General features: G+C 39.1%; 1 protein-coding gene across 1 annotated transcript; it reads left to right on the top strand.

The window, feature by feature from the left end:
* Nucleotides 1–2686: 2686 nt before the first annotated feature.
* LOC147326231 (SWI/SNF-related matrix-associated actin-dependent regulator of chromatin subfamily A member 2) lies at nt 2687–10257 on the top strand. The gene is made up of 6 exons (XM_086301321.1): nt 2687–3109; nt 4756–4985; nt 7108–7213; nt 8778–8879; nt 9014–9158; nt 9277–10257. Exons 1-6 carry the CDS (start codon nt 3014–3016, stop codon nt 9408–9410), a joined length of 813 nt encoding a protein of 270 aa, XP_086157447.1. The 5' UTR covers nt 2687–3013; the 3' UTR covers nt 9411–10257.
* The last annotated feature ends 2916 nt before the right edge of the window (nt 10258–13173 follow it).

The raw sequence follows: 13173 nt of genomic DNA, 5'->3' as shown, positions 1-13173 counted from the left end.
CACCATTTTAATTAATATTCCCCACGAGCTTCATTGGTGTGAGAAGAGAGAGCGTGTGGTGATAATTCAATTCTACAGCAGTCCTGCAGCTCAGAGATTATCATTGTTTAATTTTACGCTACAGCACTGTTGGTGAGTGAACATGTGACAAGTTATAAAATAAAAGAAAGAACAGATTAAGGGGTATCTCGTTTTTTTTCAACCTTTTTTTTTTAACCGTTTACGAAGTACGATGTTTTCATCAGTGAAACATGCGATCTCACAGTCAGTTTGTTGTATTTCCTCTTCCTTTTGTTTTCTTCATCTACTCATGTGATTTATATTTTGCCCATTTCCAGAGCTTTTTTTTTAAAGCAGTGCTTGGGTGCACAAGACAGAAAGCTTCCATGAAAAGACAGATTATAAAATTATGTTGTTCGGCTTCCCGCTGCACTCGTTTCCCCAGTGTACCACTTTGTCTCCAATTCCTGAGAGCTTGTGTGACTGAGAGCACTCTGAATCATTTCCCAGCAACAGCAATAAAACACAATGATATACAAGGTCCACCATCAAAATTTGCTGTTGCCATGGTAACAGTCAGCAGTTTTCAGCAAGTGATTCTTGGGAACATTAGTCTGGAAAGATATCTCTATTTCACCGAGGTTAGCTAATCCGTTCATTTAATTTCCCCGTTTGTTTAAGCGTCACCGCTACCATGTTATTTAGTAGAATAGATGCCGATGTAAGCAATCTTGAAAGCAAAACAAAACTGTTTTGTAAAACCCTAATGAATGTCATATGAAGCTGGCATGCAAGGACATTCAGCAGTCACAGTTTCATGCCAGTGAAGCCCTTTGTACACTGACACATGCCATCAAAAGATATGGATGTTCCTGTCAGAAGGGTACATGTGTCTTCAGTACAATATGTTGCATGTGACATGTATGGACTTCTACATCAGATGGTTCGTTATTTCATGGTGCAGACCATCCTTGTGTATATGTTTGGGTTACTGTGCAGCTCAATATGTCATAATAAGGCTCACATTTAAATCAGGTTACATATTGGGCGATAAAAATACTGTAAGAGTTAGTAATTATTAGTTTTGTGCCATATCATAAAACTGAGACTTGAAAGGTTTTGAAAAACAGTCGCTGCAACAATGTCTGTGAAACATTCTTGATGTTTTGGGCCATTTGTCAATTTGGGACCAAGATCCAACAAACCACAAACACTAAATTAACTAATAAATGCATTTGTTGGATTCAGAAAAGACAGTGCAGAAACTTTGATTTGCTGTGGACAAGTCAAATCGAATAAGTTAAATCAAATGTGGCACCACGTACTGGGTTTTATGCTGACCGCACATTCAGAGCCATTGGTCATGTGCTTCTCTTACTGGTTTATTGAAGTGGGTGGGAGTTGTTTGGCAAAGGTGATGTCACATATTTCCCTGAATCAGTTTGATATAAAACAGCTATAATCAATATTTTCGCGATAAACCAATCAAACTCAGATATATGTATATATATGTTGTGTGTGTGTGTGTGTGTGTGTGTGTGTGTGTGTGTGTGTGTGTGTGTGTGTGTGTGTGTGGGTCCTTCATTGTTGAATGATTGTGTCCATTGTGGTCTTCTGCTGCTGCTGTCCATTTACTTCTAGGATCAATGTGATGTGCCTTCAGAGATGCTCTTCTGCCATCTCTGCAGTGATTATTCGAGTTGGTATTGCTTTCCTGTCAGTTCAAATCAGTCTGGCCATTCTCCTCTGAACTCTGGCATCAACAAATCACTTTCACCCAGAACTATTTCCCCCCTCTCTCTCTTTTTTTTCCTTTTTTTTTTTTTGGACCATTTGCTAATCCCTAGAGAATCAGCAGTTTCTGAAATACTCCTACCAGCCCATCAGACACCAACAACCATACCACATTATAAGACACTTAAATCACGCTTTCTCATTCTGATGTTCAGTTTGAACCTCAGCAGATCGCCTGGAGCATGCTTACGTGCCCAAATGCACTGAGTTGCTGTCATATGATTGGCTCACCATATATTCGTGTTAGGGCGCATAAGAGTAGGCGTACCTAATAAAGTGGACGAATATAGGAGTGTATGTATACTGTAGTAGGGTAGCATGGCATGACAAATAGTCTGTAACTCGTGCATTATGATTTTCTCTCACTGAATTCCATTCAGCTGAGATCCTCCACTTCACAAGTATTTCCACTGGACAAAACGATGTTGCTCTGACATCAGACATTTTTTTTAAATTTTTTTTGCATATGTTTTTCTGTGCTGTTACATGTGCTGTTATCCAGCAGCAGCCTTTTTGGCTTGTTTTTTTGTGCACATGTTAGGAAGAAAACTAATTGCTTTACAGAAACCACATGGCTTTGAATACTTGCCTAAAGTAGAAAAACTCCCTTTTTTTTTTTTTTTTTCTGCAATTGCTGCAGCTCAGCGGCTCGGACTTTGCAGAGAACTTTTTTTCTTCTTTCCTTGCTGTCTCGGCTGAGGAATTAAGTGTAATCTGAGTCAATATTTATGCATTAATCACCCTGCTGGAATTCCGAGGCGGCTGCACATTCAAACGTGCTCTCGAGTGAACTCATGAATGTCCGTGCTGCTTTCAGGCTTGGACTCCTGGTTCCAGCAGGAGTTTCTTGCTTGCCTTAGTTGATAACGAACAGTACGATCCCTCCAAAATACAGTGCAGATTTTTTTTTAAAGAAATAATAAAAATAAAAAAGGACCCGACAACTTTAACAGAGGGGTAGGAAGAGAGAAAGAGAGAGAGGGAGAGAGAGAGAGAGAGAGGAAAGAAAAAAATAATAACGTCTGGCAACAGTCGATATTAAAAACATGCAGAGGGAGACAAGCTCGGGGCCTTCCAGAGTCAGGAAAAAGACTTCGGAGAGCTGCAGACGGGAGATGGGTATGGCATTTGTATTTTCCCCCTGCCCAATGATTTGTATATGAAAACATAGCGCTTTTATTCTCCCCCCTTCTGGGCTCTGCTTCTGAGTGATCAGCTGATGAAGAGACTAGCAGCTCGCCGCTATGCTGGCTTGCTAATTCTCTCCCCCACAGCTGCAGCCGATCCCGATAACCAGCCTGCAGATTGCAGTCAGGTAAATATCCTCCTCCATGTCTTTTCTTCACAGGCTCAGGATTCAGCCAGGGTACATCGCATGGGAAGAGAGGAAGAGATGGATAAAATGTGTGTGTATGTGTGTGTGTGCGCGCGCACGCCAAGGAAAGAGAGAGAGTGTATGCGTGTGTGCGCAAGAGGCAGGGAGAGAGAGTGTGTAGGTGTGTGTTGTAACAGATGAGAGGGAATCTTTGCCAGATTAGTCAGGGAAGAGGCAGGCTTGTTAGGAGATAGCACAGGCATGGAGCATCACATGCACACTCTGACACCCTTCCACTCCACATGCACAGTCAATCAGGCAGCTCTCAGCTGTGTTATACATCTTTGAGGATTACCCTCTATCCCTCCAGTATTCCGCTGGAACGATTGCTTCCCCTTAGAGGGAGTAGCGGGGCTTTTCAAAGCCTACATTTGAGCCCCGAACAATGATGAGCAGGATTTCTATTGTTGTCTCTAGTGCTGTTGTCTCCTCTAAGTCAGCTTCTGCTATGTCTTTTTTATGGTTGGAAGTGCAGGCATGTATCTTCAGTCCTGTTTTTTTTTTTGTTTTTTTGAGGTGGGGGGAAGGGGGGGGTTATTGTTATTGTTTTTCCATTTTTTCTAATTCTGCATGGCACCGTTCGCTGCTCCTCGGATCAGTGTGTGTTAAATATCTCAAGTTTGCGTCCTTGAGAGATCAGCAGGCGTGCTGTATTATATGATGTGAAGGCTGATGTGTGTACTGTATGATCCTGTATTATTGATGCATCAATATTCTGTTCAGATTGGACAGCATGCCCTCTCTACCCCCCCTCCAGCTGCTGCTGCAAGAGCTGCTTGTGCTGCATGCAACTCACTCTTGTTTCTGGCCTCTAATTGCCTTTGTGGAAAACACAGTGGTCGCTGCATAATCGAAAAGGAGCGGATGAAACGGTTGAACATAACTCGGGATGCAGCACGCACCCTTGTCAAACACCACACACCTAAAATAATGATTCCGGCTCTCTTTTTTCTCTCTGTCTTGCATGCACAAGGCTGAGTGCAAAGCAGCAAAATATAGATTCATATTTATGGCACAATGGCATTTTTAGACTCTGTGCTTTGACAGAAAAGGGCTTCCTCGAATCCATTCCGACTCGTCGTGCATTAAAAATTAAGCATCCCCTCGATAATCATCTCACATCAAAGCCCACAGATCAAATAATCTGTCCTAAATTTGCAGAGACGGCACTGGGTTGCTTCAGTCCATATAAATTCAGATGCTATTGTAATAAATAAATGAGTCCTAATTCATTTGAATACAAAACCATGCTCTGTAATTCCAAATGCCTGAATTCCAGCTGCTAATTAGATGGAGACTTAGAGTGCTTTAATTTGGAGGTTTTAAATTTAGAATCTGCAGTTTGTCGTCTTAAGCGCTTCAGGTTTGCGTCTGGGAAAAACACGTACTATGCGTTTTCCCGAGAGCTTTGACATGAAAATCAAAGAGGCCAAGTTAGAATAAACAGAAAATAGAAGTTTTGAAATGAACTCTTTCCTCCCATTCTCTAGCAAATATTCTCTCTCCTCCTCAGTCTTTGTGTTGCTGAAGTAGGAACTAAACAAAAAGAAAATACATGTGCATTTACAAGATTTCCCCACCCACAGCTCGAGGCAAGAGAGAACGGTTCTCTAGAGGACATGGAGGAGGACATCAGTCTGAAGAAGCGTAAAGGTGATCATCAAGCAGTGAAAGACCTGAAGGCTGGGCAAGAAACTGGCGAGAAAGTCAAAAGGAAGCGAGGGCGCCCACCAGCTGAGAAACTCCCTCCAAATCCACCTGAACTCACCAGAACACTGAACACACTGGTGGATATGGTCATGAACTACAAAGATGGGTGAGGGATGTGAAAGACGTTTGGGCTGTGTCAAAAAATTCACTATTTTTAGATCTCTTTTTAATTACAAAAATGAATATAATGTTTTATTTGATAATATTAACCTTTTGATGAGATCATGCTCATCAAAAGGTTAATATTGTCAAAGCCCTGCTTTGACAGCAGGGCTTAGCCTGTATTAGGTGGTTCTCATCTTCGGTTTGACGAAACCTCATGTATTCTACGAGCAATTGGGAAATAGATTTGGGCCTGTGCTGCCAAGTCCTCCTGGAAAAGGAAAACCAGATCCCCTTCAAGCTTATGAGTAGATGGAAACATGAAGTGGTGTAAAAATCTCCTGGTAGACACCTGTGTTGACTTTAGCCTTGATAAAATACAGCAGACAGACTGCAAACTTTGCACTAGACACCTTGGATTCAGTGGCTTTTCACGCTTTCTCCAGACTCTAGGGCCTCAATTTCCAAATGAAATGCGGCATTTTCTTTTCATCTGAAAAGATGACCGTGGGCCACTGAGCAACAGTCCGGTTCTTTTTCTCCTTAGCCCAGGTAAGACGTTTGTGATGCTGTATCTGGTTCAGCAGTTGGCCGATGTCAAGAATGCAACAGTTGTAGCCCCTTTCCTGAAGAAAGTCTTTGCATAGTGGCTCTGACTCTCTTTGTGAAGCTCTCCCAAGTTCTTGTATAAACTTTTCCATTAATATACTTTAGTACAGCACTTTGTATATAGCAACCCCTTTTCACTAATCACCTTCTGTGGCTTACCTACCTTGTGGAGGGTGTTGATGATTGCCCTCTGACAACTGTGAAGTCAGCAATCCTTCCTGTGACTGTGGCATTATGTACTGAACTCAAATGAGACATACACACTATTTAAACTCTAAGAAAAAGATTCTGTTAATCTAAGGTACTGGACTTCCGATTTCCGTGAGCTATAAGCCATGATCATCAAAATGAGAACAAAAAAGGCTTGAAATATTTCACTTGTGACAAATAGAGAACACATGTAGATTCTAAAATGACATTTGTTGAGATGGTCTTATAGCAATTCCTACAAAACTGTACACCTGATTACAGCTTAAAGGGGACCTGTTATACCCTATTAGACAATTTTTTGTATAATGAAGTCAGCATATGTGTAAGTAATCCCAAAGGCTAAAGCTCAGGGTTCAGTATAAACACACTCAGAGTTTTCAGCTCTTTGTGTTTGTATGGTGTCAAAGCGAGGGGATATCCCTGATGCAGTCATTTCAGGCACTCAGCTCTGAACGTAGGCCCAGTGGCCCCCACCCACCTGCTGTTCAAACCTTCTGTTTGCGAGGAACAGCCAGCCAGAACAAAGCTGGTTCAAAGGAAGCGGCCAAAATAGTTTAGTTCATACAGTGAATAAACTGTGGTACTGCACCAGGGTCTAGGATGAAGCTACTGTAGCTGAATTCAAGACTAGAAATACGGAATTAGAAATGACCGTAGTAGGTCCCCTTTAAAACTGATTGATTAAGGGATTCTTTTGATATTATCATTATTATTAAAAGTATTATATTTAAGTAAATTGGTCTATCCAGGGACAACAGCACTGTAGTGCAATGGTTAGTTCTGTTGCCTCAGCAAGAAGCTAGCCGGACCTTTCTGTATGATGCATGATCTTTGCATTGCAGAAAATGGATGGATGGATGGATGGATGGACGGATTGTGCAGTGGGATATTTTAACAAGAGAGTTTTAACAAGAGAGTTTTTTAGCCTAGCGACTCAGTGAGGAACCAGAACACTTATTTCTCTCACCCCCTGCTGCTGGATTGAAGCAGAAGTAAAAAATTTCAGCTTTAAACATTTTGCGAGTCTAACCTAATACCTCACAGGGATTTCAGGGAAACCTGCCTTAAAAATCCCAGTGCAGCTACTCACTTTGTCAAGTTTTGAATGCTGAACATTGAATCAATCAGCAGTTTATTTTGGGATTGTGCCTCCTTCATAATTTAGTCATGAAAAGACATTGTATGTAAGTGTGGACTGCAAGAAAACATTATCAGGAATAAGAAAACAAAATGTCTTACAGATATTGACAGAATAATTAAACATTTTTCCTATTGTCACGAGATTAAAAGAAACATTGTGTTTCTAGGTTGGGACGGCAGATCAGTAAAGGCTTTGTGCAGCTTCCCTCTAAGAAGGAGGTACCTGAGTACTACGAACTGATCCGAAAGCCTGTGGACTTCAGAAGGATCAGGGTTTGTGTCACTGAATACCCTCACAACTCCGACACAATACAGATTTCACAGTTACCTTTTCTACGAAGATAAAATTGAATGAAAAGGGGGTGAACCATAATACATCAATGGCAAGTGGGAGTCTATTCAGTATTCAAAACCTTCATTCAGTAAACAGTGATTAAGAGGACTTAACTAGAGCTTAGGTATACTATATAATACAAATATGTCAATGTATGTTAAATACACATGGGTTGAACAGAAAGAGCCTTAATATTTTTATGCTTAACAGACTCCACAAAACTAGAACTTTTCTATTTATCGCCATTGTAAGAGCTAAACGCTAGCATGTTTCTATTAAGCTGATGGTTTAGCACGTAGGTTTACCATGTTCCCCCCATCATCCTTACAGTCAGACTGTAGAAAAGACAGCATGTGGTGTAAAATTGTTGTTGTTGTTTTTAATTAATGTAATACACACATAAAAACAACCAACAAAGGCCAACTATACACTAAAGTTAAAGTCAGTTGATTTTTGAGGATTAGAAAAAACAAATGTTGTACATATAAACAGGCTCATTTATACCCAATGTTGTTGCAATTACTTATTATCAACAGATTAGTGCCTCCAATAAGCTGACAATAAGTTGACTTAACAACAACAGCTGGTTATAAGCTAACCTTATGCCAGCTAATGTTAGGCTCGAATGTCCCAAAAATCAAACGTTGCCTCTGACAAACAGTTTGATTTCGTTCTCGCAGCGTAGGAGAATTTATTCACTAAGTGTCCAAGTCCACTTCAAAGAAACTCGTACTTACAATGGCTAACAGCAGCTAACAGAGGCTAACAACAGCAAAAATGGCAGCACTTAGCGACAGAAAAGTTCAGGATATTCTCAACAACTCACCTCAGTATCGCCGTCATTGGACAGAAGTTAGCTTAACTGAGTCATATTGGACTCCTTTTGTAAAGCTTTACACCCTCCTCCAAATTTAACAGACATGGACACATACTGACAGCTGAGGTCAGTGAGTGTAGGTGGCGACCAGACTTGTTTGTCCTACAACAGCCACCATAGCTAGATTTATGCACTTGGGAGAGGTAAGAAAACATAATTCAGTTGACTGCAATGTACAATCTACTGACATCTAGTGGTGAGATTTTATACACTGCACTAACTCCAGAATATCACTTTGCCAGCCAAAATGTAGTTTCAGCACCAAACTTCCCATAAAGTCACAACCTGTTGTGTCTACATTCTGGCTTTGCTGCAAAAAGATTAACAGTAGTCATGTGACATGTGACGGTGCTGGTAGCTATTTTGTTACCTTCTCTGTTTGAGGTCTTAATGCTAAGATGACTGACAAGTCTAATTTCTTATTTAGTGTACAGACTTGAAGTGAGTGAGTTTTTTCTCATTTAATTCTCAGCAAAAAACTGAATAAGTGTGTTTTAGAAAAGTTCAGGAGACAATCAAGTATCTTTGTATTTTTGTCCTTTTTTAAAAAATTAAATAATGAACCAAATCAGTTTATAGTTTTATTGTTGTTGTTATTTGTCTGTTTTTATTACTGTATTTCATAGGAACGTGTTCGCAATCACAAGTACAGAAGTGTGGGAGATCTGGAGAAGGACATTTTCCTTCTGTGTCACAATGCTCAGACTTATAATCTGGAGGGATCACAGGTGAAGGGATTTCAGGAGGAATTCTTTCATTCACAAGCAGCAAAATAGTTTTTCTCCACGGTTCCTGTTATAAAAACTCTGATCGCGCGTGTGTGTGTGTGTGTGTGTGTGTCTGTGTGTGTAAATCACTGCAGATCTATGAGGATTCTATTGTCATTAAGTCTGTTTTTGAGAGTGCGAGACAGAGAATCGTCACAGATGAAGAACAGAAAGAGACGGTTAGCGCCAGTCACAGCAATAATGGCGGTGGAGCTGAAGACCAGTTTGTTCCATCAGCAGGTGAGGGCTGTGTTTTAATAACTAGGGTGAATGGAGAAAAAGGAGTAACATTTTTGTTTGTCTGCAGTAGTGTTTTGTATTAGACTTATCATATATTTCTTTCCCTTTTTATAACCAGTGAAACCATTACCAGTTCAGATCAAGAAGGGGGCTAAGGAGCAGAGAAGCAGAAATACTATGGCCAAGAGGGTTCACAGTGATTTAGACAGCGATGAGGATCTAGAGGATAACACCACAAAAGATGAAGGTTGAACTAAAAGACCCTGCTCTTTTTGTATCCTTGTCCATGTCTATTCTCTGCCACATCCCTTTTCATTGGTTTCTTTATGTTGTTGTGTTTTTTTAATTAAAAGAAAGCTCTTTGAAAATAACCGTGAAAGGACTCCTCAGTGTGAAGCACTTATAAAACAGTGCTTGTTTTTTAGATGACTCACATCACTCAAACACATCTTGCTGCACAGTGCTGTTCTTCTCATTTAGCTGGTCTTTTATAAGAATTATGATTTACGTTTTATCTGCTTTAGTCCCCGTGATAGCTTCTGCAGATATAATGTAAAGCACCAGTTTCATTGACTGTTTTTAATCAATATATTTGATTGTATGAAATGCCTTCATATGTCTTTGGAGCATGATATGTATCTCTGTCCTGAAGCTGGCTCCTCCAGAGGAAAACCTGCTGATGATGATGTGTTCAGGGCCAGGGCATCGAAGCACACAGGAAGGTCCGTTTAATGAATCGGAGATGAGCAAATTAGATTTGTTTAAAGTCTCTGAATGTGATTTTTAGAGTGGATACAAGTAAAAAGACATGTGACAAATACTGGTAGTATGCCTTTTGTTTGTTTCTGATACTTGATGGAATAAGTTTGGATCTAACCAGGGGTACTTAAGTCAAACATTTGTATCCCTTGTGCTACAGTATATTCACATATTGTACAGTTTGTGTGAAAAATAACAAAATTTCTTTTCATTTACTCTCCTACTATTTGGGGAGGATGAAAGACATCATTGTTAAGACAATCCCTCAAAAACCTGTATCACTTAAACACTTGCAAAATAAATTTTACCAAAAAGTCCCACTGGTTGGTATCAATTATTTTTAACCCGGTGAGCAGAACGAGATGTTAAAATGTTTATGTATTTGAACTGTATATAAAGAATCTGCCAATAGATGGTGCAAGAGAACCGTTTGTCTGGATCTTTGTCTATACAGAGACAGAATTCATTGAAATATACATTGTACAATATCATGTAGCAATTTAAACAGTATAAGAAATAAATGCAAAGAAATGTGATATATGCTAAGTTTATATTTACATGTAGTGCAATTTAATGTTATTATTATAGCGCCAAAGGTGCTTTATATTATTAGGTAAAGAGCTTACAATAGCGTACAGTAATATAGAGAAAACCCTAAAAACCAAATTTTGCACTTTTTCATCAATAGTTTCTTTAAAATTGTGAGATGGACAGTGGATTTATGACTGGCATGCACAAATTGCACAAGCTCTTAGCTCTCTTGCCATATGTGCTCATGGAACCAGGTATAGCTGACGGTAAATTGTGATCAACAGCTCTAGCATATGCTTCAGTCATGTTCTCCAGTGTTACAGCAGTTACATATGGGCCCATCTGTGGCAGTGTCACAGCCTATCTGTGTCCACCCAGTCGCTCATCTTGAAGACGTTCAATTCGTGTTATTTAGAAAAGATAAACAGCAAACAAACATAAATAGCATAGAAGCCTTCACTGATTTATATGTTGAAATTTACCCTAGAAAGAATTTCAAGGCTTTAGACGCAAAGCTGGGAGCTCTCATGCAGAAAGTTAGACTGATGCAGGCTCATATCTGTTGAATAAACCAAAGAAAATTGAAGTTAAACAGCTACTCACTGCTCACTAAGCTCAATGATCAACTCCATATGTTTTCATGTAACCCATAAACAAACAGAAAACAAAAAGTAGTGCTTTTCTGTGTCATATTACATTCATCTGTTTCTTCATCTTCTGCCTGTAGTTTCATTAATACAAATAATTTTTTTTTCTAATTCTTTCATATTGATTTAGGCAGATTAAGGTTCTTTAAAGATCAGGCTGCATCTCTTTAGCTTGTATGTTCTGCTTCCTTTGCCAACCACCACTTTATATTACCTATGCTGTTTTGCACTGTGAAGCAAAAAGGAAAGTTTTAAGTTTATATGAACCACTTTAATTCAATCATACGCCCTTAAAATGAACAAAACAGCCAACATGGAAGTACCAAAAGTTTAGTTCCACTAATTACCACTTCATGCTGTTTAGTAAAGTAAGTCAGTCCTCATTTCTATAGCTTATTTCTTTTACCCCCAGCCATTTGTCTGGTGTTAGTTGACAAGTTAGCGCTCCAACAAATCACTGAAGGCTTCACGTCAGCAGTCCCCAAACCAACGGGTTACATCACACAAATATATCTGTAGTGTCCATCGAGCTCGTTCGGTAAAAGCTACAAAAAGTTAATGTTTGCTATGTGAAATCATTTGCTCTTCAACATTTAATAAATTGGAAGGTGTCAGAAGTACAAAGCTTTTTGCAGGTACTTACAGATTAACAACATCCTCAGAGCAGCTAAAAGGTGTAGGCTCTTACAATAAATAGCTCTGGGAACAAAATGGCACATAGGACTATATCTTTGTGATGAAAACCTCACAGAAAATTACACATAAACCTAATGGAAGTGTAAGGATAGAGATATTGCTGAAGGTAGCTGCGCTAATGGTTTTATCAAATTAGCGCAGCTCCAGAAGGTGACTTTAATCTGTTGAGAAGACAATCTGTTTGTTTTTTTTTCCTTTACCCACAGGACACCGATTTAACAGATAGAGTGATCCACATTTATCATAGCTTTCACTAATCGCCTGTTGTATAAGGTAACTGCATTTAATATCATTGTGCTCACTGTAAAAAAATGTTCTGTCAACATCAGCGCCTTTAAAATGAAGTTGGATCATTTTGAAATTCTCGTCATTTGCGTGACACATTTTGTTTGGTTTTTTTTCTGCCTCATAAACTTTGAACGCTGTCAGAATGCTGACAGGTGGATTTTAAACATACCATATAAAAATATCTGCTGCCAACTTTCCCAGTATATAGAAAATGATTTCATTCATCTAACACCGCTGCTGTTTCAAGGAAAAATGTGATATTACTGCACACAGCAGCGTGAACAGTAACGATCTGAATGTAAACGTTAGTAGCACCTTTATTGTTTTTCCTTTGCTGATGGTGCAGTTCTCTGGTTCACAGAGTACAAATAGTAACTTTAAATTTGTGATCTCAGAAAGCTTAACTTGGTATTGTTTTAGCATTAACTTGTGCAAAAACATTTCAGCCATTAACAGCAATCCCACCCAGTGTAGCATATTGTTCTTAAATAACATAACAAATGAAAATGACAGACTGAAAATTTTTGAGACTCTAGACCAAATTGTTACTTGACCCCTTTTTAAGGAAAGCAGTGCAATCGGGAACTTTTTGTAGCTTTAGAAGAGACTTCCTCACCACTGAGCTGATCCACTCACCTTAAGTAAACTGCTCCAGTTTTTTCTTTCTTTCACTTTTGACGAGTGTTTGATCCTGCTGATAGTTTTCTTCTGTGTCAGTCTTGTTTTGAGTCATTACCGTTCTACAGGAGCAATGACCTTAGACAGGAATGAACTCTCCAACACTACCAGAATTTTTCATCCCTGAATGCCTTGATAATTTTCTAATATAATTGTGCTTTTCAGCAATTCAAGGCACACAATGCAACCCCAGTACACCATTAAATGTTTCCTTTTGCAGCTTTATTAAAATGATCTAAATTTAAAGTAGGTATGACTAAAACTAGACTAAAATGAAAATATAGTTTTTATTGAACTTAATAAGAGGACATTCTGCAAGAAGCATTGTGACTTGACAACATGCATTTTAGCAAACTTTAGTTATTCTTACCATTAAATAGAACATCTGAAGTACAGTATAATATTATAAGAATTGC

Source organism: Aulonocara sp. 'chitande type north' Nkhata Bay, linkage group LG7 (assembly GCF_057382095.1).
Source record: "Aulonocara sp. 'chitande type north' Nkhata Bay isolate Kocher_YH1m ecotype deep benthic linkage group LG7, A_spYH_male_GT1.1, whole genome shotgun sequence".
Classification (NCBI taxonomy): domain Eukaryota; kingdom Metazoa; phylum Chordata; class Actinopteri; order Cichliformes; family Cichlidae; genus Aulonocara; species Aulonocara sp. 'chitande type north' Nkhata Bay.
The sequence above is the reverse complement of the archived record's forward strand: the minus strand, read 5'-3'. Positions and strand labels throughout refer to the sequence as shown.

What these genes read in the sequence shown, in the direction of transcription:
- LOC147326231 (XM_086301321.1), top strand. Translation starts at nt 3,014, where the DNA reads ATGAAGAGACTAGCAGCTCGCCGCTATGCTGGCTTGCTAATTCTCTCC. An exon ending in TGGACTTCAGAAGGATCAGG is followed by an intron (nt 7,214 to 8,777) that starts GTTTGTGTCACT and finishes TGTATTTCATAG; the next exon opens with GAACGTGTTCGCAATCACAA. An exon ending in CCAGTTTGTTCCATCAGCAG is followed by an intron (nt 9,159 to 9,276) that starts GTGAGGGCTGTG and finishes TTTTATAACCAG; the next exon opens with TGAAACCATTACCAGTTCAG.